This window comes from Pantherophis guttatus, chromosome 5 (genome assembly GCF_059756535.1).
Source record: "Pantherophis guttatus breed Tessera chromosome 5, ASM5975653v1, whole genome shotgun sequence".
NCBI lineage: Eukaryota > Metazoa > Chordata > Lepidosauria > Squamata > Colubridae > Pantherophis > Pantherophis guttatus.
Window position 1 is genome coordinate 3,401,346 of NC_142067.1, and position 26,966 is coordinate 3,428,311.

The 26,966-nt window shown below is 45.2% G+C and overlaps 1 protein-coding gene across 4 annotated transcripts in view; it reads left to right on the plus strand.

Annotated features, from left to right (window-relative positions):
- FCHSD2 (FCH and double SH3 domains 2) overlaps positions 1–26,966 on the plus strand; it is a 171,608-nt gene that overhangs the window by 68,334 nt on the left and 76,308 nt on the right. For all 4 annotated transcript variants that reach the window (XM_060682736.2, XM_060682734.2, XM_060682733.2 and 1 more), the window contains exons 4-5: positions 23,155–23,231; positions 26,213–26,357. In XM_060682736.2, coding sequence (XP_060538719.2) covers positions 23,155–23,231; positions 26,213–26,357 — 222 coding nt within the window. The remainder of the gene's footprint in view (positions 1–23,154; positions 23,232–26,212; positions 26,358–26,966) is intronic.

Sequence of the window (26,966 nt, forward strand, 5' to 3'; positions counted from 1 at the left end):
CCCCCCAATCTTTCTTGCCACAATTGTTAAGCGAATCCCTGCAGTTCAGTTACTAACATTTGCTGTACATTTTTATGACCTTTCTTGCCACGGTTGTTAAGTGAATCGCTGCAGTTGTTAAATCAGTCACACGGTTGTTAAGCGAATCTGGCTTCCCTCATCAACTTCGCTTGTCGGAAAGTCGCAAAAGGGGAATCGCGTGACTCCCCGGGAAACTGCGACCGTCATAAGTATGAGCCAGTTGCCGCGTGTGCGGATTTTGAACACGCGACTGTCCTGCAGTCATATAGTTTACTATGGTTTTGGGGAAAACTGGCATGTCTGTTTTTCGGCAAAACCACACCCATTGCAAATCATTGTTTTGCTTAACGACCACTCTGTTTTCTGAGCAACTTGGCTCCATTACAGTCGTAAATCGAGGACGGAGGTTCCTATACAGCACAAAAGCAACCCAGACAGAACGACAGCTAGTCTTTGACTTACGACCGCGATTCAGCCCAAAACTTCCATTGCTAAACAAGGCAGTTGTTAAGTGAGCTGCGTGCCTCATTTTACGACCTCTCTTTGCCATGGTTGTTAAGTGAATCATTGCAGTTGTTAAGTTAGTCACACGGTTGTTAAGTGAATCTGGCCTCCCTGTTAACTTTGTTTACCAGAAGGTCACAAAAGAGGATCACGTGACCCCAGAACACTGCAACTGTCATAAATATGAGTCAGTTGCCAAGCGGCTGAATTCTGATCATGTGATTTTGGGAACGCTGCATGGTCGTAAGGGTGAAAAAAAGGTCATAAGTCACTTTTTTTCAGTGCCGTTGAAACTTCCGACGGTCACTAAACGAACGGTTGTAAGTCAAGGACTACTTATACACCTGGTTATTGTAGCTGCTCCGGCTAGCGAGTGGAAACAAGCCAAAGAGATTCTAATTTAAACGACAGCTGTTCATTTTTTGCAGTGAGTGCAGTGATTCAGTTGCTTGGGAAGAGCAATTAAAAATATAGATAATTTATGCTTTTTTTTTTTCCTTTTGTTTTTTTTAACCTACTGAAATTGCATGGGCACGTTTCGGGAAAACCGGGGTGCAAAAACCTCTGAAAACAGAGGATCTGGGCGCATCCTCCTCAGGTATGCCGAAAAATAATTAGACGTCTGAACCTTCCTTAAGATTAGATTTAATTCGCGAGCCGGTCCTGATGTTATCGGCGGGATTTTCTCACACACGATTCACCCTTTGCCAGAAGAAATTGTGCCCCCAGGCGCAGGGGAATTGCAGCATCCTCAGCCAAGCCCTGCCAGCTTTAGATTTTAGGTTAAGGTTTTATTTGATTTATATACCGCCCTACTCCCGAAGGACTCAGGGCGGTGAACAGCCACAAGATAAAACACATAAATACAAAATTTAAAAGCAAAATAAAACCGAATTAAACAATTTGGCCCAAGACAGATTTAAAACACCCCAATAATTAAGAACAGATTTAAAATTTACATTTCAAAAGGGAAAAAGGGAAAAGTTAGGCCAGGCCAGCCTGATGGAATAGGAAGGTCTTAAGAGCGCGGCGGAAGGTGCGCAGATCCGGGATCCTCCGTATCTCCGGGTGGAGCTTGTTCCAGATAGTGGGTGCCCCCACAGAGAAGACCCTCCCCCTGGGGGCCGCCAGTCGACATTGTTTGGCCGACGGCACCCGGAGGAGCCCCTCTCTGTGAGAGCGTACCGGCCGATGGGAGGCCATTTGCGCCAGCAGGCTGTCCCGTAAATAACCAGGTCCTAAACCATGGAGCGCTCTAAAGGTGGTAACCAAAACCTTGAATCGCACCCAGAAGACCACCGGGAGCCAGTGCAGCTCGCGCAGGAGAGGTGTTACATGGGAGCGCCATGTCGCTCCCATCACCACCCGCGCGGCCGCACTCTGCGCCAGTTGGAGCCTCCGGGTGCTCCTCAAGGGGAGCCCCATGTAGAGAGCTTAAATGAGTGATTGCTTACTTTACCTGGCACCTAGTTTTATGAATAATAATAATAATAATAATTTTAGAACTCAGGGCGGTGTACAGCCTATTTAAAAACACAAAACAAAACAACGATTAAAATTTAAAATCATTAAATAGATTAGGCTCCAATTAAAATCCCAGAAATTTAAAATACCCCAATTTAAAATTATTATGTTGATAGCCCGGCCTGGCTGAACAACAGGGTCTTCAGTGCGCAATGAAACACCCGGAGGTCGGAGATCTTACGTATTTCCGGGGGCAGTTCATTCCACAGGGCTGGGGCTCCCACAGAGAAGGCCCTCCCCCTGGGCGTCGCCAGCCGACATAACTTGGCCGACGGCACCCTGAGGAGACCCTCTCTGTGGGAGCGGACTGGTCAGTGGGAGGCTATTGGTGGCAGAAGTCGGTCTCGAAGGTACCCGGGTCCTATGCCATGGAGCGCTTTAAAGGTGGTGACCAACACCTTGAATCGCACCCGGAAGACCACTGGGAGCCAGTGCAGCTCGCGCAGGAGGGGTGTCACGCGGGCGCAACGAGTTTTATAAACGCTGCTCTCCATTGTGGTTATTAAAACGTGGCCAGGAATGTTTGCCGTTGTCTTAGGGCAGGAGTGGGCAACTAGGCGACCTAGATAACCTGTGGATTTCAACTTCAGTTGTTAAGTGAATCATGCGGTTGTTAAATGAATCTGGCTTCCCCCATTGGCTTCGGTGGCCTGAAGCGGGCTGGGAAGGTTACAAATCGTGATCACGTGACCCCAGGATAACACAAAAGTCATAAATACACAACCAGGGCCCATTGCAATCACATGACCACGGGGAGGCTGCAATGGTCATAAGTGTGAAAAACGGTCGCAAGTCACTTTTTCAGTGCTGCTGTGACTTCGAAGGTCACTCAATGAATGGTTGAGGTTTACCTTTTTAGCAAAGTCACTTTTAAAAAAAATCAGTGCTTCCCTTCCCATATTTAAACCCTCACTTCAGGTAGTCCTCGTACACTGGCCATAATTAAGCGAAGCGGTTGCTAAATGAGATCACAATGGCGCTCACAATCTCAGCTCAGCTTTCCTGCAAAGGTCGCAGATATGAGGATTGGTCAGAAAATTACTTTTTCATCATCGTTGTAACTGTGAATGGTCGCTACACGGCCGTCGCTAAACAAGGACTTATTTGTACAGTGAAGCGTCAGTGCTTTGGAGGAATTGATTTAATAAGGCAAGAGGTTCGGTACATATTTATTGAGAGTAAGTACGTATATACAGGTGGTCCTCGATTTACGACCACAATTGAGCCCAACATTTCTGTTGCTAAGTGAGACAGTTGTTAATTGAGTTTTGCTCCATTTTACGACTCTGCTTGCCAAAATTGTTAAGTGAATCACTGCAGTTGTTAAGTGAGTAACGGTTGCTAAGTGAATCTGGCTTGTCAGAAGGTCGCAAAAGGCATTGATCTGAACCCGGGACGCCGCAACCGTCATAAATACGAGTCAGTTGCCTAGCGGCTGGATTTTGGTCACGGGAACCACACGACCATGTAACAGTTTGAAAGTTTGAAAAATGGTCATAAGTCACTTTTGCCCTCGTAACTTCGAATGGTCACTAAATGAACTGTTGTAAGTTCGAGGACTGCCTGTGTCGAGAGGTTAAGCTCGGAATGCACGCAGTGGAGAAACGTAATAAAACGAAGAATTTCAATGCAAGAGTTACGCTACAGACCCAACTCCTTGTAGTGAGCATAGTAATATCACACTTCCTTTCCGTATCGCTGATTTTCGTGCGAATTAGTAGGGGGAAAAAATAGATCTTACGATCCGCTTGGCAAGCGAATAAAATTAGAAGCCGTTTTATTTTATTTTTTTATTTTTTTTACTTTACACTTCACAAAATACACCGCTGACTTTGCAACTCGGGGGAAAATTCAGACAGATTTTTTTCCCCCCCTTCCTCTTTCTCGTACAAGTGTTAGTCACACCTAGCGATTTCTCTCTATATCGCGAAGTGTTAAAAATCATTACCTTTCCGAACAGGGAAAAAAAAAAACCCCAAGATAAGAATTTTTTTTCCCTTGCCTTGAGAAAGTTTTGAGTTGCATTGCTTGGAACTCTTTTTTTTCTCTCTCTAAAGAAACATTTTTAAAGCTCAACTTTTTTGCTTTCCACTGACATAGTTGAAATATTTTAAGTTACGGCTGTTTTATTTTTAAACATCCCACTAAGCAGGGACAAGCTTAAGCCTCCAAGTCTGTATTTTTATTTTTATTTTTATTTTGTTTGTTTGCTTGTTTCTACAAAATTCAGAAATGTTTGGGGAGGAAGGGTTATTAGATCGGGAGAAACAGGCTCAGGCTCAATCCATCCAAGACCGACGTCCCGATATAGTCAGTTGGTGCCATCGCTGACTATTGGGGGCGAATCATTGGCCCCCACGGAGAGGGCGCGCAACTTGGGCGTCCTCCTGGATTCACGGCTGTCTTTAGAAGAGCATTTGACGGCCGTGACCGGGAGGATTTTTCATCAGGTTCGCCTGATCCGCCAGTTGCGTCCCTTTCTGGATCGGGACTCGTTACGCACGGTCACTCATGCCCTCGTCACTTCCCGCCTGGACTACTGCAACGCTCTCTACATGGGGCTCCCCTTGAGGAGCACCCGGAGGCTCCAACTGGCGCAGAGTGCAGCCGCGCGGGTGGTTATGGGAGCGACGTGGCGTTCCCATGTAACACCTCTCCTGCGCGAGCTGCATTGGCTCCCGGTGGTCTTCCGGGTGCGCTTCAAGGTTTTGGTTACCACCTTTAGAGCGCTCCATGGCTTAGGACCCGGGTACTTGCAGGACCGCCTACTACCACCAATAGCCTCCCACCGGCCGGTACGCTCCCATAGAGAGGGGCTCCTCCGGGTGCCGTCGGCCAAAAATGTTGACTGGCGGCCCCCAGGGGGAGAGCCTTCTCTGTGGGGGCACCTACTATCTGGAACGAGCTCCCCCCGGAGATACGGAGGATCCCGGATCTACGGACCTTCCGCCGCGCTCTCAAGACCTTTTTATTCCATCAGGCTGGCCTGGCCTAATTTTTCCCTTTTTCCCTTTTTAAAACGCAAATTTTAATTCGTTTTTAATTTATTGGGGTGTTTTAAATCTGTCTTCGGTCAAATTGTTTAATTCGGTTTTATTCTGTGTTTAAATTTTGTATTTATGTGTTTTTATCTTGTGGCTGTTCACCTCCCTGAGTCCTTCGGGAGTAGGGCGTTATATAAATCAAATAAACTAAACTAACTAACTAACTATTAACTGGCAATGGGAGATGCCTTCCTAATGACCCCTTCATCTTTGTTTTTTGCGAAAAGAAACCAGATTACAGGAAACGAAAGCGAAAGGGGTGGTGTCATTATTTATATTTAAAACGACAGAAGTGAGTATACCTTGCCTAGAAAAACATACCACTGTAAAAGTCCCAAAGACGTGTGCCAAAAGTAATTCTTCTTTTTTTAAAAAAAAAAAGAAAAAGAAAAACCACCTAAATTTGAAACACGACTATTTTTTTGAAAGAGTTATGTTGTTGGCCGGGGAGAGAGCCTTTATCAACCGAACGGCACCTCCTGTTTTAAAAGAAATGTTGAATTAGTGAAGTAATTGAGCCTGCCTGTGGTTTGAGATTAGAAAAAGACGCCGGCACAAATGTAAATTGGATTGAGTTCAATTTGAAAGGATGCCCAGTTCACTCGAGATATAAACGCAGAGTTTTTGGGACCAGATATTTCTCCCTAATGTGATAAAAAAAATTTCTTTCTTTTGGCGTATCAAAAACAGGTAGTCCCCAAACTCACAACCACAATTGAGACCAGAATTTCCGTCACTAAGCAAGGCAGTCGTAAAGGAAGTTGCACCCAATGTTACGACCTTTTCTTCCAAGTTTTATTGAATGACCCCTGCAGTTGTTAAGTGAATCACGTCATTAACCAAATCCATTTTATCCTATTAAGTTTGCTTCTTGGGCGTTCGCAAAGGGGGAATCATGTGACCCCGAGATCCTGCAACTGTTAATATAGACTGATTGCCGAGCACCCAAATTTTGATCTCATATCCGTGGGGGGGAAGTCCTAAATCCGAGGACCTGGTTGTAAGTCACTTTTTTTCCCCAAGACTGTTGTAACTTCGAAAAGTTGTGAAACGATTGTTGTAAATCGAGGAAAAATGTTTGATGTTTAGTAGTGACCTCAGTTCGCATTGTGGACATTGTATATAGTAAAAAGAAACTGGGTTTTTAAAGCTGTAGGTAGTCCTCGACTTACGGCCACAATTTACGAGCCCAACATTTACGTTGCTAAGTGAGAAATCGGTTAAGCGAGTTTTCTCCCGGTTTGCGACTCTTCTTGCCACAGTGGTTAAGCCAATCACCACAGTGGTTAAATTACTAACATGGTGGTTAAGTGAATCTGGCTTCCCCATTGATTTCGTTTGTCGGAAGGTCGCAAAAGGGGGATCACGTGACCCCGGGACACTGCGACCATCATAAACATGAATCAGTTGGCAAGCGTGCAGATGTACATCACATGACCCTGGGGATACCGCAACGGTCGTAAGTGTGAAAAACTGTCCTGAATCGCTTTTTTCGGCGCCCTTGTAACTGCGAACGGTCACTCAAGGAACTGTTGTGAGTCTAGGACAGTGACGGCTAACCTTTTTACCATTGCGTGCCAAAAGCGGGGGGAGCGCGGAAGGGGTCATGCGCGCGTGTGCCCTTATCCATAATTCTATGCGCCCCATCCCCTGTGCTCCCCCCGCTTTTGGCACATGATGGCACAGTGGGCCCGGTAGACCTGTTTTTCACTCTCCCCAGGCTCCAGAGCCTTTTTAGGAGCCTGGGGAGGGTGAAAACAGCCTTCCCCACCCCACTGGAGGCCCTCCGAAGGCCGGAAATGGCCCAATTGCCGACTGGTGGGCCCAGAAGCTGGAGCTGAGCTCGCGCGCCCACCGATATGGCTCTGCGTGCCACCTGTGGCACGCGTGCCACAGGTTCGCCATCACGGGTCTAGGACTAGCTGTATATCCAGCAGTGGGATTCAGCTAGTTCAGGCCGGTTTGGGCGAACCGGTTGTTAAATTGATGACTGGTCCCACCTCGCTCCATTTTGGCTCCCAGGTAAGTACAGGAAGGCCTTCCATCCCATCTGGATGGGGAGGAACAGGCTCAAGCTCAACCCTTCCAAGACTGAGTGGCTGTGGCTCCCGGCATCCCGATATAGTCAGGTGACTCCATCACTGACTATTGGGGGTGAGTCTTTGGCCCCCACTGAAAGGGCTCGCAATCTGGGAGTCCTCCTGGATAGGCAGCTGTCTTTGGAGGAACATCTGACGGCTGTTACCAGGGGGAACTTTTATCAGGTTCGCCTGATTCGCCAGTTGCGGCCCTTTCTCGATCGGGATTCCTTGTGCACAGTCACTCACACCCTCGTCACCTCTCGCCTTGACTACTGTAATGCTCTCTACATGGGGCTCCCCTTGAAGAGCACCCGGAGGCTCCAGCTGGTCCAGAATGCAGCAGCGTGGGTAGTGATGGGAGCAGCATGGCGCTCCCATGTAACACCGCTCTTGCGCGAGCTGCACTGGCTCCCGGGGGTCTTCCGGGTGCGCTTCAAGGTGTTGGTTACCACCTTTAAAGCGCTCCATGGCATCGGGCCTAGCTACCTTCGAGACCGCCTGCTGCTACCGACGATCTCCCATCGACCCGTGCGCTCCCACAGAGAGGGCCTCCTCGGGGTGCCATCAGCCAATCAATGCAGGCTGGTGACCCCCAGGGGGAGGGCCTTCTCTGTGGGGGCACCCACCCTCTGGAATCAGCTCCCCCCAGAGATAAGGAGAATCCAAGACCTCAGCGCTTTCTGCCGTGCCCTTAAAACCCATTTTTTCCAGCAAGCCGGGCTGGCTTAAGAAGAAATTTTAAATGTTTTAATTGGTTTGTGATTTTTAATTTTTGGGCCAAATTTATATATATTTTAATTATTTTTAATATTTGTATTTTATGTTCTTAATTCTGGCTGTACACCGCCCTGAGTCCTCAGGGAGAAGGGCGGTATATAAATTGGAAATAAAATAAAATAAAATAAAAAATACTAGGCCCGAAACAAGGCACGGCGGGTGCCCCCCCCCACTGTGGCTCATTTTTGTTCCCAGGAAGCTGCAGGGAGGCTAACTAGGCCCAAAGGGGGGGGGGGACAGGCTGTCTCCCCCACCACGGCCCATTTTTGTTCCCAGGGGGGTGCAGGAGGCCGAGTGCTGCCTGTCACACACCGCCTACCCACGCCCACCATGGCCACGCCCACCCAGCTAGTGAGTTAGGGCAGAGAACCGGTTGTTAAATTTGAATCCCACCGCTGCGTATATCCTTTTACTGTTCTCCCATTATTTTATTCCTCTGCGGTTGTCTTAGCAACTAGACTACAAATCATTATCTTTCCCCCCCTAAATAAAAGGGGAGGCATAAAAGAAGCAAATTTGCTTAATTAAAAGGTGTTTGGAGAGAAGAAAGAAATAGGCTTGCCGTTGGAGAGTCGCGTTAAAAACTACGGTTGCAAAAAAAAACAAAAAAAAAAACCCCACAATTATAATCAGGAGTTTTGTGGCACCTTTTCTCCCAGGAAGGCATTTTATTAGACGTTCACGAAACGGCAGCGCTAATAAAGCCTTTTAATAAAAAATTGTCAGTTTGAAAAGATACCACCGGGCTCGTCCAGGGTTTTTTGAGTAATATCCCGTGATTTTGGTAGAACCGGATCTCAAATATGAAAATAACTTGGAATGATGACACCTTTTGTGATCAACTCACTTATCTTGCCACATATCTGATAATAGTGGCAGCCCTTAGACTTATATACCGCTTCACAGTGCTTTTACAGCCCTCTCTAAACAGTTTACAGAGTCAGCCTCTTGCCCCTAAAAATCTGGGTCCTCATTTTACCCACCTCGGAAGGATGGAAGGCTGAGTCAACCTTGAACCTGGTGAGATTCGAACTGCTGAACTGCAGCTCTCAGTCAGCTGAAGTAGCCTGCAGTACTGCACTCTAACGAATGCGCCACTTCGGCTCTTTAGGGTGGGTGGGATAAGGAGGGTGTTCGGACCCCAAACACGACAAACCCTCTGTATTTAAATCAATGATTCCTTTATTCGGAGCGCCAGCAGCCCCGGCAAAAAGTTTCTCTCTCACCGCAGGCTAACAAGTCCGTCCGGGAGGGAGATGAATAGTTGTCTGCCACATCTACTCGTCTCCGGCCCCTGCCTTTTATCCCCAGAGCTAGGGTGGGGCTTTGCTAGCAGCGGTGGCCTTCCGTACCAAGGACCGGCCCATAGATTTCCACTGCTCTCCTCTCCTCTGCTTTCTGTGCATCCACTCATCAGGCACCGGACCCAGCTGTTCCTCCTCCTCCTCATCAGCCACCTCCAGACCTCCTGGTGGCTGTTGACTCTCCATCTGAGGGCTGACGGACGGCCCAGGCTCTGCCTCTGTTTCCCTCTCTGTGCCAGCTCCATTCCCTCTTCCCCCTCGGAGCTCTCAGGTTGCCTTGATGCCAGCCCTGACTCCCACGCCTCCTCCTCTTCCTCCTCTGATTCGGCTGCTGGAGGGGCCGGTGCCCGACAGGCTACAACAGAGGGCTTGTGGCAGAGCTAAATGGTTGTCTTTCTTCCCCCCTCCCAGTCACCAGGAGATAGTGAATTCTAGTGCCACCTTAGCTGTGAAAGTCACTGGGAGACTTTGGGCCAATCACCAGGAGATGGTGAGTTCTAGTCCCACCATAGGCATGAACGCTAGCTGGGAGACTTTGGGCCAATCACCAGGAGATAGTGAGTTCTAGTCCCACCATAGGCATGAATGCTGGCTGGGAGACTTTGGGCCAATCACCAGGAGATGGTGAGTTCTAGTCCCACCATAGGCATGAATGCTGGCTGGGAGACTTTGGGCCAATCACCAGGAGCTAGTGAGTTCTAGTCCCACCTTAGCTATGAAAGCCGGCTGGGTGACTTTGGGCCAATCACCAGGAGATGGTGAGTTCTAGTCCCACCATAGGCATGAATGCTGGCTGGGAGACTTTGGGCCAATCACCAGGAGCTAGTGAGTTCTAGTCCCACCTTAGCTATGAAAGCCGGCTGGGTGACTTTGGGCCAATCACCAGGAAGTGGTGAGTTCTAGTCCTACCTTAGGGATAAAAGCCAGCTGGGTGAGTGTGGTCCAATCACCAGGAGACGGAGAATTCTAGTTCCCCCTTAGTCATGAAAGCCAACTGGATGACTTTGGGCCACCCAATCCCTCCCTCCCCCCCCCTCTCTCATCCCAACCCACCTCACAGGGTTGTTGTTTGTGGGGAAAATAGGAAGAAGAAGGAGCCTTACCTATTTCCATCAACTTGAGTTGTTTATAAAAAAAAAATCATAAAGGGTTAGGTATAAAAGTAGCATTATACCAGGGGTGAAATGCTCCCGGTTCGGACCGGATCGCCTGATCCGGTAGCGATGGAGGCGGGTGGTTCCGAGAACCGGTAGTAAAAATCCTCCCCCCCCCATGCCCAGTTGAGCCGCGTAATCATCAGAAGCTTTTTATTTTATTTTTAAAAGCATTTTTTCTACAACCTCTTCGGCCGAAAAAATGCTTTTAAAAGTAAAAAAAAAAAAAGAAAAGCCTCTGCCGATCAGGCAAGTCAGCTGGGATCGTCAGAGGCTTTTAAAAGCATTTTTTTACAACCTCTTCCGCCGAAGAGGTTGTAGAAAAAATGGTTTTAAAAGTAAAAAAAAATGAATAATAATAATAATAAAAAGTTGGCCACGCCCACCCAGTCATATTACCCACCCACCCCGCCAAGCCACGCCCACAGAACCGGTAGTAACAAATTTTACATTTCACCACTGCATTATACGGTAATAACTGCGTGCACAATAACAGGCGCTCAAGTCACACGTTAGATATTTATCATTATTACGGCATAAACCGGTTCGGCCTCATTTAACACGGACATTTAAGAAGCAGAAAAATTCATTCCACCAACCTAATTTTGACGGAGGAGCTATTTGGCATTCTTGCCGAGAAGGATATCCTGCTAAGAAAAATCTTTTGTTTTGCAATAACATGATTAAATCTGAAAGATCTCCAGTGCTTTGTTACAAACTTCAAAGAGGTTTCCCCCCAAAGGGAAATTCAGGGTCAAATGTATCAAATTTATAATATAGTTGACAGAGTAGTTATTGTCCAAGCCTTATTCATGTTTCCCCTTTGTCCAGAGGGGCATATTTTCTTCAAACTGTTCATACATGGTCTGGAAATCTCTCCTTAATTTTTTTGGGGGGGGCCCTCTCCCTTTTTTCACATACTGGCAGTCCTCGACCTACGACCCGCAATCGAGCCCAACATTTCCGCTGCTAAGCAAGATGTTAAGCGAGTTTTGCCCCGTTTTTTACGACCTTTCTTGTTACGGTTGTTAAGTGAATCCCGGGCGTTGTTAAATTAGTAACACGCAGTTGTTAAGTGAATCCGGCTTCCCCGTTGACTTTGCTTGTCAGAAGGTTGCAAAAAGGATCACATGACACACACACACACCCTCCCCGCGGACATTGCAACCGTCGTAAAGACCAGTGCCTGCAAAAATAAATGAGTAGATCAGTGCCTGCAAAAATACATGAGTAGACCAGTGCCTGCAAAAATACATGAGTGGACCAATGCCTGCAAAAATACATGAGTGGACCAGTACCTGCAAAAATAAATGGGTAGATCAGTGCCTGCAAAAATACATGAGTAGACCAGTGCCTGCAAAAATAAATGGGTAGACCAATGCCTGCAAAAATAAATGGGTAGACCAATGCCTGCAAAAAATAAATGGGTAGATCGGTAGTTAAAAGCCTGGTAGACCAGTACCTCTACTAAACCCTAAATAATTGTCACATGACCATCAAGCCACGCCCACAAAATAAGCCACGCCCACAGAACCGGTAGTAAAAAAAATTTAGAACCCACCCCTGGGTTGCAACTGATAAAAACGGTCATAAGTCACTTTTTTTCAGTGCCGTTGTAATTTTGAAGGATCCCTAAATGAACTGTTGTAAGTCAAGGACTATCTATATTAGGTCATCTTTGGAGTTCCACTCATTGAATTCTCTACTCTACTCTACTCTATATTTTCTATTTTCCATTCCATTCTATTGTATTCTCTATTTTCTATCTCTATTCCATTATATTCTCTATTTTCTATTTAGCAATAGCCCTTAGACTTATATACCGCTTCACAGTGCTTTCCAGTCCTCTCTAAGCGGTTTACAGAGTCAGCATTTTGCCCCCCAACAATCTGGGTCCTCATTTTAGCCACCTCGGAAGGACGGAAGGCTGAGTCAACCTTGAGCCTGGTTAAGATCGAATTGTTGGCAGCGGGCAAAGTTAGCCTGCAAGACTTCCTTCTAACCACTGTGCACCATGGATGGATGGATGGATGGATGGATGGATGGATGGAAGGAAGGAAGGAAGGAAGGAAGGAAGGAAGGAAGGAAGGAAGGAAGGAAGAGCAATAGCACTTATATATCGCTTCACAGTGCTTTCCAGACCATTCTAAGTAGTTTACAGAGTCAGCATTTTTCCCCTAACAATCTAGGTCCTCATTTTACCCACCTTGGAAGGATGGAAGGATGAGTCAACCTTGAGCCTGGTGAGATTCGAACTGCTAAATTGCAGGCAGCCGGCAGTCAGTAGAAGTAGCCTGCAGTGCTGCGCTCTAACCATTGCACCACCGCGACTCATTTCCATTCCATTCCACTCCACTCCACTCCATTCTATATTTTCTATTTTCCATTCCATTCCACTATATTCTCTATTTCTATTTCCATTCTATTCCATCCCATTATATCATCTATTTCCATTCCACTCCACTCCATTCCACACCATTCCTTTCCATTTTCCATTTTGAATTCCATTCCATATTTTCTATTTTCCATTCCATTCCACTATATTCTCTATTTTCTGTTTCCATTCTATTCCATCCCATTATATCATCTATTTCCATTCCACTCCACTCCATTCCACACCATTCCTTTCCATTTTCCATTTTGAATTCCATTCCATATTTTCTATTTTCCATTCCATTCCACTATATTTTCTATTTTCTATTTCCATTCTATTCCATCCCATTATATCATCTATTTCCATTCCACTCCACTCCAATCCATTCCACACCGTTCCTTTCCATTTTCCATTTTGAATTCCATTCCATATTTTCTATTTTCCATTCCATTCCACTATATTCTCTATTTTCTGTTTCCATTCTATTCCATCCCATTATATCATCTATTTCCATTCCACTCCACTCCATTCCACACCGTTCCTTTCCATTTTCCATTTTGAATTCCATTCCATATTTTCTATTTTCCATTCCATTCCACTATATTCTCTATTTTCTATTTCCATTCAATTCCATCCCATTATATCATCTGTTTCCATTCCACTCCACTCCACCCCATTCCACACCATTCCTTTCCATTTTCCATTTTGAATTCTATTCCGTATTTTCTATTTTCCATTCCATTCCATTCCATTCCACTATATTCTCTATTTCTATTTCCATTCTATTCCATCCCATTATATCATCTATTTCCATTCCACTCCACTGCATTCCACACCGTTCCTTTCCATTTTCCATTTTGAATTCCATTCCATATTTTCTATTTTCCATTCCATTTCCAGATAGCTCTTGTGTTCCAATACAGCAAGCTTTTTTCTCAAGCTTGGAAGTTTTTAAAACAGGTGGACTTCAACTCCCAGAATTCCCTAGTCAGTTCTGCCTAAGTGCTCCCTGGTGATCCTATGCGGAGGTGACCTTTTCCGTATTCTGCATAGGGAGAATTGAAATTGATGAGATGGAGGCTGCTTGCTAAGTGGTTTGAGGCAGCTCCGAAGATTGAGCTTTTGGCAGCCTGAATTCCCAGCAGAGCAAGACCTGTTTTCTCAACAAGTAAAAAAACTAAAAAAAAATAAAAACTAAAAACACTGCAATCCTGGGCATTATTTTCCCTGGAACACATTTTATTTTATTTTATTTTATTTTATTTTATTTTATTTTATTTTATTTTATTTTATTTTATTTTATTTTTTATTTTATTTTATTTTATTTTATTTTATTTTATTATTTTTTATTTTATTTATTATTTTATTTTATTTTATTTATTTTATTTTATTTTATTTCATTTTATTTTATTCCATTTTATTATTTTATTTTATTTTATTTTATTATTTTATTTTTTATTTTATTTATTTTATTTTATTTTATTTTATTTTTTGTATTTTATTTTATTCCATTTTATTATTTTATTTTATTTATTTTTATTTATTTATTTAAGTTTGTTTTGTTTTGTTTTGTTATGTTTTCCAGCAGAAAAAGTCCTCCAGATTTTTCCATGGCTCCTATGTGTAAATAATAACGATGGAATCAGGAATGAGTATATTCCCTTATCATCAGGATCCAGGCAGAAAGAAGTGGCATTTTAGTAACTGAATCGATCGATAGGCTGCCTTTGTGTTGGAGAGACACTCGCGAGGGATCAAGAGATGCTCAGATTTTTTTTCAGAGAAGAGATGCATCGATTGTCTTTGTTGGCAGGAATAAATGATGTCACAGATGAAATAGAGCCGATCCCCCCCACCCCCTTACATCCTTTTACTGTCTTACTAGAAGTGGAAGATTAAAAAAAAGAAAAAAAACACAAATTCTTCATAAAAGGCCTACAACAGTTTATCTTAGCAAACGGATAAAACGTAAAGTAAAATGACATTTAGGAGGCTACCTTGTGAATTACTATAATATTTCCGATGAAAGTGATTAAATTTGCTCTGATCTCAGAAGGTGATCCACTCAATCCACTCTTGATTGTTTTGTTGTTATTTCTGTTAATGTTTTGCCCCGCCAAATAACTGTAAGAAAAAAAAATTCCTCCAGATATTTTGGGCTGACTCTGAATCAGTGGTGGGTTCCTCCCAGTTCAGTCCGGTTCGGCCGAGCCGGTAGCGATGTCGATATGACGTCACCGAACCGGTTCTCCCACCCCGCCCTCCCCCCCACGTTATTCTTACCTTTTATTTGGCCCCACCCCCAATCTATTGCTGCCTCCTGAGTCCCAGCTGATGGCTAGAGGGAAAAAAACTGTTTAAACTCTTGCCTCGGGGCTTCAAAGGGCCGCCCTACAGCTGATCAGTGTTAAAAGCAAACAAATGAGTCGGGTCGTAAGTGCGAGGACTGGTCGTAAGTGCGAGGACCTTCCAGAAATGACTCTGACCAGCCAGCCATGCCCACCTAGTCACATGACATCCAAGCCACACCCACAAAATAAGCCACGCCCACAGAACCGGTAGTAAAAAAAAATAGAACCCACCCCTGCTCTGAATATGGATATGCAGCGCAGGTAGTCCTGGATTTACAACCATTTGCTGAGTGACCGTTCGAAATTACAATGGCATTGAAAAAAGTTATTTATGAGCAGTTTCCACGCTTATCATTGTTGCAGGATCCGCGTGGACACCCGAACAAAAGTCAGATGTTTGTCAACTGGCATATAATTATGACAGTTGCAGTGTCCCGGGGATCATTTGATCCCTTTTTGCGACCCTCTGACAAGCAAAGTCAACGGGGAAAGCCAGAGTCACTTTACAACCAGGTTACTAACTTAACAACTGCAGGGATGCGCTTAACAACGGCGGCAAGAAAAGGTTGTAAAATGGGGCAAAGCTCACTTAACAACTGCTTTGTTTAGCAGTGCAAAATTTGGCAGTCCTCGACCTACGACTCTTGCTGCGGGGCTTCAAAGGGCCGCCCTACAGCTGATCAGTGTTAAAAGAAAACAAATGAGTAGACTAGTGCCTGCAAAAATACATGAGAAGATCAGTGCCTGCAAAAATAAATGGGTAGACCAGTGCCTGCAAAAATACATGAGTGGACCGGTGCCTGCAAAAATAAATGGGTAGATCAGTAGTTAAAAGCCTGGTAGACCAGTACCTCTGCTAAATCCTAAATAATTGTCACATGACCATCAAGCCACACCCACAAAATAAGCAGTGTCCCAGGGATCATTTGATCCCTTTTTGCGACCCTCTGACAAGTAAAGTCAATGGGGAAAGCCAGATTCACTTTACAACCAGGTTACTGCAACTGCAGCAATTTGCTTAACAACGGTGGCAAGAAAAGGTTGTAAAATGGGGCAAAGCTCACTTAACAACTGCTTTGTTTAGCAGTGTAAAATTTGGGCTCCGTTGCATTCGTAAGTCGGAGGACTACCTATATGGGAATCGCAGTTAGGAAAAAAAGATGCCAAATGCACAAGTACAGGATGGGAACCTAGAATAGGAGTAGGAGTAGGAGTAGGAGTAAGAGTAGAGTAGAGTAGAGTAGAGTAGAGTAGAGTAGAGTAGAGTAGAATAGAATAGAATAGAATAGAATAGAATAGAATAGAATAGAATAGAATAGAATAGAACAGAACAGAACAGAACAGAACAGAACAGAACAGAACAATAACTATTGTCACTTTGAATGTACACTAATCGGCATACATTAAAACGAAATTTCATTGCAGGCAGCTCTCAAAGGGTCTCCACCATCAATTCACACTCTATAAACATGACAAATTAAATAAATAAATACATTCATACAAAATTATTGACATACCCACATATATGACAGAGAGAAACAACAAAGTTTACTCCGGATGTATACATGTACATGGCAAGAAAAACGAATCTTGCATGTTTACCAGACGGATGGCCTAGGGAACAAAGCCGTTACAGAATCGGGGAGTCCTGCTAGAAATACTTCGAAACCTCCTCCCAGAGGGGAGCAACAAAAACAGACTGTGAAGAGGATATGTGGGGTCTCTTAACAATGCTTCGATCTCTAAGAACATAGCGCTTATAAGCAGTATTCTTAATAACGGGAAGCGAACTTCCTATACTCTTCTCCGCTGTCCTCACCACTCTCTGTAGGGACTTTCTATCTGAGGCCACTGCTGCTACCCAACCAAACAGGGATGCAGTTTGTTAAAACGCTCCCGATCGCGCCTCTGTAAAAAGTGGCCAGGACAGAAGGCCTGTTCTCCTCACCCGACGTAGGAAATGCAGACGCTAGGGTTCTGTTGAAAAGATAACTTAGTTTGATTTCTGAGCTGACACCGCGCAAAGAACGGGGGGCGAGGAAATATAGTCGCTCGCTGGCTGAATCTAAATCTTCCCTCTGATACGACTGTAAATCAAGCAAGCGGAGTTTTTAGGTTGGCTCCGTCAAATTAAGCCTCCCAGTCATGTCTCCTTCCCATTTCATGTCTGCGTCGAAAGAAGAACTCGGGGCCATTCCTGACTTTGGAGTCTCAAGGTTGTAATCTAAACTTATCCGCTACGGGTTATGTCCCTATTTACCCAGCGGGGTTTCTGAGCAAATGCTGACGTTTGAAAAAAAATAAAATAAAATAAAATAACCGCCAGCTAAAACGTGGCACGGATTTCTGCCTTGGTAATGATCCCCCTGGGTGGAAGCCAGGAGATTAAATCCCAAAAAGGATTTAAAAATTGTCGGAGAAATACAGCTCTGGCACAAACCCATTTTGATTTGACGTAGAAATAAGGTGAATTCCAGATTTATTTATTTTTTAAAATGCAATCTACAGGCAATCCTCGACTTACGACCACAATTGAGCCCGGGACAGCGCTAAAGTCCTAAATACATGCCAGTGCCCAATTTTTGATCACATGGCCATATGGATGCTGCAGTGGTCATAAGTGTGAGAAACAGTCATCGGTCGCTTTTTTCAAGTGCCATCGTAACTTTGAACGGTCACTAAATGAATGGCTGAGGTTTCCCTATACTAGCAAAGTCACTTTTTAAAAAATAAGTCGATGCTTCCTGCGGTATATTTAAACCCACGCTTCTTGATAGTCCTCACACCATGTCATTGTTAAGCAGAGCGGTCGCTAAGTGAAACCACGACTGTGCTTAACGATCTCAGTTCAGCTTTCCTTTGCTTTCCTGGCAAAGTCGTAAATGGGAGGATTGGTCTTAAAATTACTTTTTTTTGTCACCGTTGTAACTGCGAATGGTCGCTAAACGGCAGTCGCTAAAGGAGGACTACTTGTACAATGGAATTTCAGTATTTTGGAGGAGATTTGAAATTGGTTCAGTAATTTGTGGGCTTCCGTATACCATATATATTGAGAGGTTAAGCTTCGACGGCAGGCGTGTCAGGAAATACTAAAACGAAGAAATTCAACGTAGGAATTATTGTCCATACAGGCGTTCCTTGACTTACGACTGCCGTTCACCCCAAAATTTCTGTCGCTAAACGAGTGTCAACATCCAGCTTGAGTATCCGAATAAAAGGCAGTTGCAAGGTGAATTTTGCCTCATTTTACGCCCTTTCCTGCCACAGTTGTTAAGTGGGTCGCTCCAGTCATTAAGTAACGTGGAATCCGTCTTCCCCAAAGGTCATAAAAAGGGTGATCCCAGGACACTGCAACCGTCATAAATACGAACCAGTTGCCGAGAGCATCTAGAACCATGATGGCGAACCTATGGCACGTGTGACACAGGTGGCACGTGTAACACAGGTGGCACGCGTGACACAGGTGGCACGCAGAACCGTATTTGTGGGCACGCGAGCGTTGCCCTAGCTGAGCTCCAGCATGTATGCACGCACCAGCCAGTTGATTTTTGGGCCTTCCGGGCGCACCAGAAGTCAGGAAACAGGCTGTTTCCTGCCTCCAGAGGGCCTCCGGGAAGTGGGAGGCCGTTTTCGCCCTCCCCAGGCTCCTAGAAAGCCTCTTGAGCCTGGGGAAGGTGAAAAACAGGCCTACTGGGCCCATCATACCATCCCGTGCCAAAAGCGGTGGGAGCGCGGTGGGGCGGGGCACAACGAGTTATGGGTGTGGGCACATGCGTGCGCGCCCCCCCTGCAGTCGCCCCGCTTTTGGCACGCGACGGCAAAAAGGTTCACCATCACTGGTCTAGATTTTGATCCCTAGCGGCTATCAAGAGTCCCTTTTTCCAGCGCCGCGGTAATTTCGGACGGCCGCTAAACGAACTGTTATAAGCCGAGGACCTCCTGTCCAGAAGCAGGAGTTTTATTACCATGGTATGCTCGCGGTCCTGAGTTCAAAGTCATGCCAAGCCACCCTCCATAAGTGACTCCCGAACACGCTTCCATCACGCACGCTCTCGGTGCAACCGTGTCGGAAGGTTAAAACTACGGGTCGATTTCCCAGTTGGAGGCTAGACAAGGATGCCTTTTGTCTCCCGGGAAAGTCTTGAGAGAGTCAAACCACCAAGTGTCCTTGAAAAGAACAAGGAGGATATTATCATACGCCTCTCGCCTCTCCCCGATTTTAAAGCCATTTACGATTTCCAATGCCGAACGTCATTTTAGCCTACAAAGAATCGTAATTATGGTGTTTGGGTATTTTTTTTTTTTTTTAAAAAACAAGCTAGGAGTCTTTAAACCTGCTTTTCTTTAATCTTGCAAACCCGAACGACAAACGATGAGGACTAGTAACCTGCAGGGTGTGTTGCTCACGGTTGAAACTACGGTGCTCTGACTTACAGGGGGTTTGATATGTTGGGGTCCTTGGGATTGGGTGGGTCTCTCTGCGCTGCGTTGTTTTCTTGCAGATGCTGGATTACTCAGCTACCCGTGTTTCTCCAAAAACAAGACCCTGTCTTATATTTTTCTTTGAACCCCGAAATAAGCGCTTGGCCTTATTTTCGGGGAGGTCTTATTATTTTGGGGCGCGTGGAGCAAGACGGGGCTCCTCTTGCCGTCTTACCCGATTTCCAGCTCTGCGTTTAAATATTTTTGGGGAGGGCTTATTTTCAGGGGGAGGCTTATTTTAGTACCTGCGCTCAAAAGCCCGATTGGGCTTATTATCAGGGGAGGTCTTATTTTCGGAGAAACAAGGTAGAGAACAAGAGCCTTGGTAGTACAGTGGTGTAAGGCACCCTGTTATTAAGCTGGTTATTAAGACCAGCTGCCTACAATTACTGCAGGTTCGAATCTCGCCAGGCTCAAGGTTGACTCAGCCTTCCATCCTTTCTAAGGTGGGTAAAATGAGGACCCAGTTTGTGGGGGCAATAAGCTGACTTTGTATAAATATACAAAAGAATGAAGGCTATTGTTTAACGCATTGTAAGCCGCCCTGAGTCTCCGGAGAAGGGTGGCATATAAATCAAAAAAATAAAATAAAATAAATAAAATAAACATCCATTACAATTACAGAAAGTGTATCGATCGGTTACAAATCTTTCGTGCTTTAATCCCATATCCATATCCTCATTTACCAATTATTTAACAATGGTTTATCTCCCATTTTTTTAAAAAAAAAACGTTTTATGTATTTTATTATTACATCCATTTCATACTTCATTTCCATGCTTTATTATCTAGCCAGTTTTGTTTATCTGGCGGTTTCGTTTTGCCTTCGATTGTCCCACCAGGATAAAATCCACCGTTTGATCCGTGCCCAATATTCTCCCATTTCCCTGCAAGCTGCTGTGCCCTTCTGTCTCAGCAAAAAAAGCATTTTCTTCTGGCAGGAGAAGATGCCAAGGAAGATGCTCACCAGACTTTGGGGGAATGAATTGATTTTAGTTTCTTTTATTCATGAAATTAAAAGGGATTCCTCCGGTCGGCTGCAAAATCGCCATCTAGCCAGCCACTCTCGGTAAAATCCCGTAAATCAGCTGAGCCAGAACCTGAGCAGGGAAAGGATTCCTATTATCAAGTCAGATCGCCTGTTTATGTTTACGTTTATTTTCTTTCCAGGGTTTATTCGTTTGTTTCTTTGAATTATACATGCCCACCATCGTTAATTTACAAATAACAAGGCAGTAAAAAAATAAAATAGAGATTTTTACCCCAGAACAACAACCCTGTGAGGTGGGTTGAGCCAAGAGGGAAATGACTGGCTCAAGGTTACCCAGACGGGTTTCGTCACGGCTAAGGCGGGACTAGAACTCACCGTCTCCTGGCGATTGGCTTTCATAGCTAAGGAGGGACTTGAACTCATCGTCATCTCTTGCTGATTGGCCGAAAGTCACTTTCGTGCCTAAGGCGGGACTAGAACTCACTGTCTCCTGGCGATTGGCTCAAAGTCGCCCAATTGGCTTTCATAGCTAAGGAGGGACTTGAACTCATCGTCATCTCCTGCTGATTGGCCGAAAGTCATTTTTGTGCCTAAGGCGGGACTAGAACTCACCGTCTCCTGGCGATTGGCTCAAAGTCGCTCAATTGGCTTTCATAGCTAAGGAGGGACGTGAACTCATCGTCATCTCCTGCTGATTGGCCGAAAGTCACTTTCGTGCCTAAGGCGGGACTAGAACTCAAAGTCTCCTGGCGATTGGCTCGCCCAGTCGAGATTCATGCCTAAGGCGGGTCTAGAACTCGCTGTCGCCTGGTGATTGGCCCAAAATCACCCAGACAGCTTTCATGCCTAAGGCGGGACTAGAACTCTCCGTCGCCTGGCTTCCAACCTGCTGCCTTTACCAGTAGATTAAACTGGTTCTGTATTATTCTCTGTTGTAATTATTTAGGGCGGCATATAAATTAAATTAAAGCCAAAAAAAAGATTAAAAATGTCAAAATCCAAGAAAATAATTTCAGAATAAATGTCTTGGCCTTTTCATCTTGCCTCGTCTTGAAGACAGCCATCATCTTACCTAATTTGGTCATGAAATGTTTGTAAGAAAACAACCCAGCTCCTCCTCCCTCCAATCCCACTCCCTCCTAGCACTGATGATGTTACCTACTTGGGTGATGAAACGCCTGCAAGAAAACAATTCAGTTGAGAAACTACCAAGGACCCCACCGTTAAGAATAAAACAGAATTAGAAATAGAAGTGTTGGAAGGGACTTTGGAGATCTTCTAGTCCAACCCCTACTCAGGCAGCAGAGCCTATATACCCGTGATGAGAACCTATGGCATGCATGCCACGGCTGGCACGTTAGAGCCCTCTTTCTGGGCACGCGAGCCATAGCCCAGCTCAGCTCCACTGCGCATAAGCCCGTGCACCTCCTGCCAGCCAGCTGATTTTTGGGATGCGCAGGGGGCAGGACGCATGCGGGAGACACATGCATTGCGCAGGGGGGGTCACACATGTATGCGCGGGGGCAGGGGGGAGTGTTCGTATGCACGGGGGGGCATGGGGTGTGTGGTGCCCCCCCTTTTTTGGGCCCAGGAGGCTGCAGGGAGGCCTGCTAGGCTAAAATGGGGTGCGGGGGGGGTTGCACACGCATGAGCGGGGATCACATGCGTACATGTGCAGGAGAGGTTCATTGCATTATGGTGGGCTGGCACACTCATGCGCTATTGCGCATGGGTGCGCTCTTTTGGCGCACGACAAGAAAAAGATTAGCCATCACTGCTATATACCATTTCAACCAAACGGTTATCCGATCTCTTCTTAAGAACTTCCATTGTTGGAGCATTTTACAACTTCTGGAGTTTTTTTACTGATTGAATCTAGTGATTAATCCAGTGATTCATTCAGGTTCAGCTCTGAGTTACATATATTCTCTTCTATAAGTCTTAGATTAATTGCTGGCACCTACCGGACCGCCTGCTACCACCGATAGCCTCCCACCGGCCAGTACGCTCCCATAGAGAGGGGCTCCTCCGGGTGCCGTCGGCCAAACAATGTCGACTGGCGGCCCCCAGGGGGAGAGCCTTCTCTGTGGGGGCACCTACGATCTGGAACGAGCTCCCCCCGGAGATACGGAGGATCCCGGATCTGCGCACCTTCCGTCGCGCGCTCAAGACGTTCTTATTCCACCAGGCGGGCCTGGCCTAATTTTTTCCCTCTTTTTAATATGTAAATTTTAATCTGTTTTTAAATTATTGGGGTGTTTTAATTTGTCTGGGTCAAAATGGTTTAATTCGATTTTTATCTGGTTTTTTTTAATTTTTTGCATCTATGTATTTTACTGTTTGGCTGTTCACCGCCCTGAGTCCTTCGGGAGCAGGGCGGTATACGAATCAACTAAACTAAACTAAACTTGAATCCAGTCAACTGGGGAAGGATATTCCCATTTCCCACCAGAAAAATATTTTGGAGGACATTTAACTAGCTAGGATTCAAGTCTGCTTGTAAATAAAGGCTTTTGTTTCTTTTCTTTTTTTAAAAAAAAAAAACAGGGGATGCAGAAGTTGGCTAGCCAGTACTTAAAGAAAGAGTGGCCTGGCATGAAAACGGAGGAACGAAACGACTTTAGGTAAGACCGCCGTAAAGTAACACGGTTGTTTTTTTGTTTTTTTTTTGAAAAAAGTTTTATTTTAGATTAAAATAAAAAAAATAAAATAAAATAAAAAAACACAACAACAACAACATAAAAATATCATCCTTACAAGCAATGATAGCATCTCAATCGCTTGAAATCATTTCGTGCTTACAATTCTCCAGATCTCCTCATAATAACAATTATTCTTTACTTAAACGGAAGATAAATATTTAAACGTTTCTAAGTAAGACGGTTGTTAAGTGAATCTGCCTTCTCCATTGACTGGGCTTGTCCTAGCTCAGCTGCAGCACTCATGCGCGTGCTGGCCAGCTGATTTTTGGGCCTTCCGGGCCCACCGGAAGTCAGCAAATGGGCTGTTTCCGGCCTCTGGAGGGCCTCTGGGGGGGTGGGGATGGCTGTTTTCGCCCTCCCCAGACTCCCAGAAAGCCTCTGGAGCCTGGGGAGGGCAAAAAACAGGCCTACCAGGCCACCAGGCCATCACATGCCAAAAGCAAGGGAGGGTCGCGTGTGCATGCGTGGGGGGCGTGGCCCAATGGTGAAAGCTGAACTGGTTTGCTGGCCACGCAGGCGTGCGCTGTGCACGCATGGACAATATTTCCCGCACAGATTTCCTGGCTTTCTAGCAATTTTAAATTGTGCGGCACAGCTGATCGTCGGAAATACACCGGAACCGGTAGGATTTCACCCGCTGACGTGGTCCTCAAATTACGACCCCACTTGAGCCCAAAATTTCCATTGATGAAACATTTGTGAAGTGACTTTTTATTTGACCTTGGCTTGCCGCAGTTGTTAAGTGAATCACTGCAAACGGCGGTAGTAACTTGAGGACGACTGTTTAATACAGTCTAATGTTTAATCACCTGGGTACCTACGAGACCGTCTTTTGCCACCAATAGCCTCCCACCGACCAGTTCGTTCTCACAGGGAGGGACTCCTCAGGGTACCGTCAGTCAAATGATGCCGACTGGCGACTCCCAGGGGGAGGGCCTTCTCTGTGGGGGCTCCAACCCTTTGGAATGAACTGCCCCCCGGAGATACGGAATATCCCTGATCTCCGTGCTTTCCGCCGTGCCCTCAAGACCCTGATGTTCCAACAGGCGGGGCTAAACATACAAACATGTGAATGATATTTTAAATGTTATCTAATTTTAGGTTCTATTTAATTGACCAAACTAAGTAATAATTTTAATTAGCAATTTTATGATGTTTGTGTGTCTATATTTTTCTTGACTGTACACTGCCTTGAGTCCTACGGGAGAAAGGCGGTATAGAAATATAATAATAAAATAAAATAAAATAAAATAAAATAAAATAAAATAAAATAAAATAAAATAAAATAAAATAAAATAAAATAAAATAAAATAAAATAAAATAAAAAATAAATAAATAAATAAATAAATAAATAAATAAATAAATAAATAAATAAATAAATAAATAATACCTTTTTCCATCTAGAGGTTGGTGGGTTCTGTCTCGACAAAGGCTCGCGCCGTTGAATTATCCTGTTTTTCTTCAAGGTTAATTTCCCCCCCCCCAACCTGTTTGGCTTACCTGGTTAAAATCGCCCAGTTTTTAACTTGGCGTTCTGTAGCTGATAGTCCAGGTGTGAGAACGACAACAACAAAACAAAATTTAAAAGGTTCAGGCAGATTCGGTTTGTAAATTAATCTGCACAGTGGGATAAGGCAGAAGCAGGCCCGAAATGGTAAGGCAAGGCTTCCGGTGCTCGGTGGGATTGAAGGCTTAACAATTGGAAAAGAAAATAATATTAGATGGGTTTGGGATTTGGATCATTCTTTTTTTTCTCTCCTTTTGGCAGCAAGGCTCACTTGGGGAAGTGAGCTATCGTTTTTTGCAGTATGAAGGTGAAGATAGAGCCATGTCAAAAAAACAACATTGTTTGATCTTCCTTCCTTCCTTCCTTCCTTCCTTCTTCCCTCCCTTGCCTCCCTCTTTTCTCCTTCCTTCCTCCCTTTCCTCCTCCTTCCCTCCCCTCCCTCTTTTCTTTCCTCCCTCCCTCCATTCATTCATTTCCTCCTTTTTCCCTCCCCTCCCTCCCTCCCTTTTTTCCTTCTTCCTTCCTTCCTTTCCTTCTTCCCTCCCCTCCCTCTTTTCTTTCCTCCCTCCCTCCCTCCATTCATTCATTCATTCCCTCCTTTTTCCCTCCCTTCCCTCCCTCCCTCTTTTCCTTCCGCCCTTCCTTTCCTCCCCTCCCTCTTTTCTTTCCTCCCTCCCTCCCTCCATTCATTTCCTCCTTTTTCTTTTCCCTCCCTCCCTCCCTTTTTTCCTTTCTTCCTTCCTTCTTACTTTCCTCCTTCTTCCCTCCCCTCCCTCTTTTCTTTCCTCCCTCCCTCCATTCATTCATTCCCTCCTTTTTCCCACCCCTCCCTCCCTCTTTTCCTTCCTCCCTTCCTTTCCTCCCCTCTCTCCCTCTTTTCTTTCCTCCCTCCCTCCCTCCCTCCATTCATTCATTTCCTCCTTTTTCTTTCCCCTCCCTCCCTCCCTTTTTTCCTTCCTTCCTTCCTTCCTCTCCTCCTTCTTCACTTCCCTCCCTCCTCCTTTTTCTCCTACCTTCCTTTCCTCCTTTTTCCCTCCCTCCCTCCCTCCCTCTTTTCTTTCCTTCCTCCCTTAATTTGTTCATTCATTCCCTCCTTCTTCCCTCCCCATCCCATCCCTCTTTTCCTTCCTTCCTTCCTTCCTTCCCTCCCCTCCCTCCCTCCCTCTTTTCCTTTCTTCCTTCCCCTTCCTCCCTATCTCTTCCTCCCTCCATTCCTCCCTCCCTCTTTTCCTTTCTTCCTTCCCCTTCCTCCCTATCTCTTCCTCCCTCCATTCCTCCCTCCCTCTTTTCCTTTCTTCCTCCCTCCCTCCCTTCCCCCACTGATCTGGTGTTGGACTAGAAGATCTACCATCTCCCTTCCAACTCAGTTATTCTGTTATTTATGTCTGCCTTGTAGGAGCCTGTACCCTGTATGGAAATCATTTCTAGAAAGCACAGTGCAAGTTGCCCAGTCCCGGATCAATATCTGCGAAAACTATAAAAATCTCATTTCGGAGCCTGCCAGGGCAGTGAAGTGCTTTAAAGAACAGCAGCTGAAAAAGGTACATTCCGAGATTTTCCTTCTTCCATTGTGACCTGAGACACCCAAGGTTGCATTTTTACGCAGGTGGTGTTTTACCATAGAATTTTTTGCTCACATTCTTTACTCTTACACGAGCGATAACGAAATGTTGCGCTTTGGCTATTGTGCTTTTCTTCTTTTCTTGATTGTGTGTGTCATATGTGGTGGTTTTTCCTTTTCCTTTCCTTTCCTTTCCCTTCCTTCTTCTCCTTCTCCTTCTCTTTCCATCCATCCTTCCTTCCTTCCCTCTTACTCTCTTCCCTTCCCTTTCCTCTCCTCCCCTTCCCTCCCTTTCCCTTCCCTCCTTCCTTCCTTCCTTCCTTCCTTCCTTCCTTCCTTCCTTCCTTCCTTCCTTCTTTCCTTCCTGTATCATCAGCCATATGGCATGCATTTTGCTCCAACGACTGGCACACTGTGTGCTATCAGCCAGCCAGCAAAAGAACTGTCTTTGTCAATGAAATTAAATACAGCCCGTGATGGTTGCAAGAATGCAAAAATTAAAAAAAATAAGCGTCTTTGGAGGCGGCTTTGAAATTTTCCAAATTATGCTTGGGTTGGCTTTGAATATTAGGCGCGGTGCCTTCTGAAA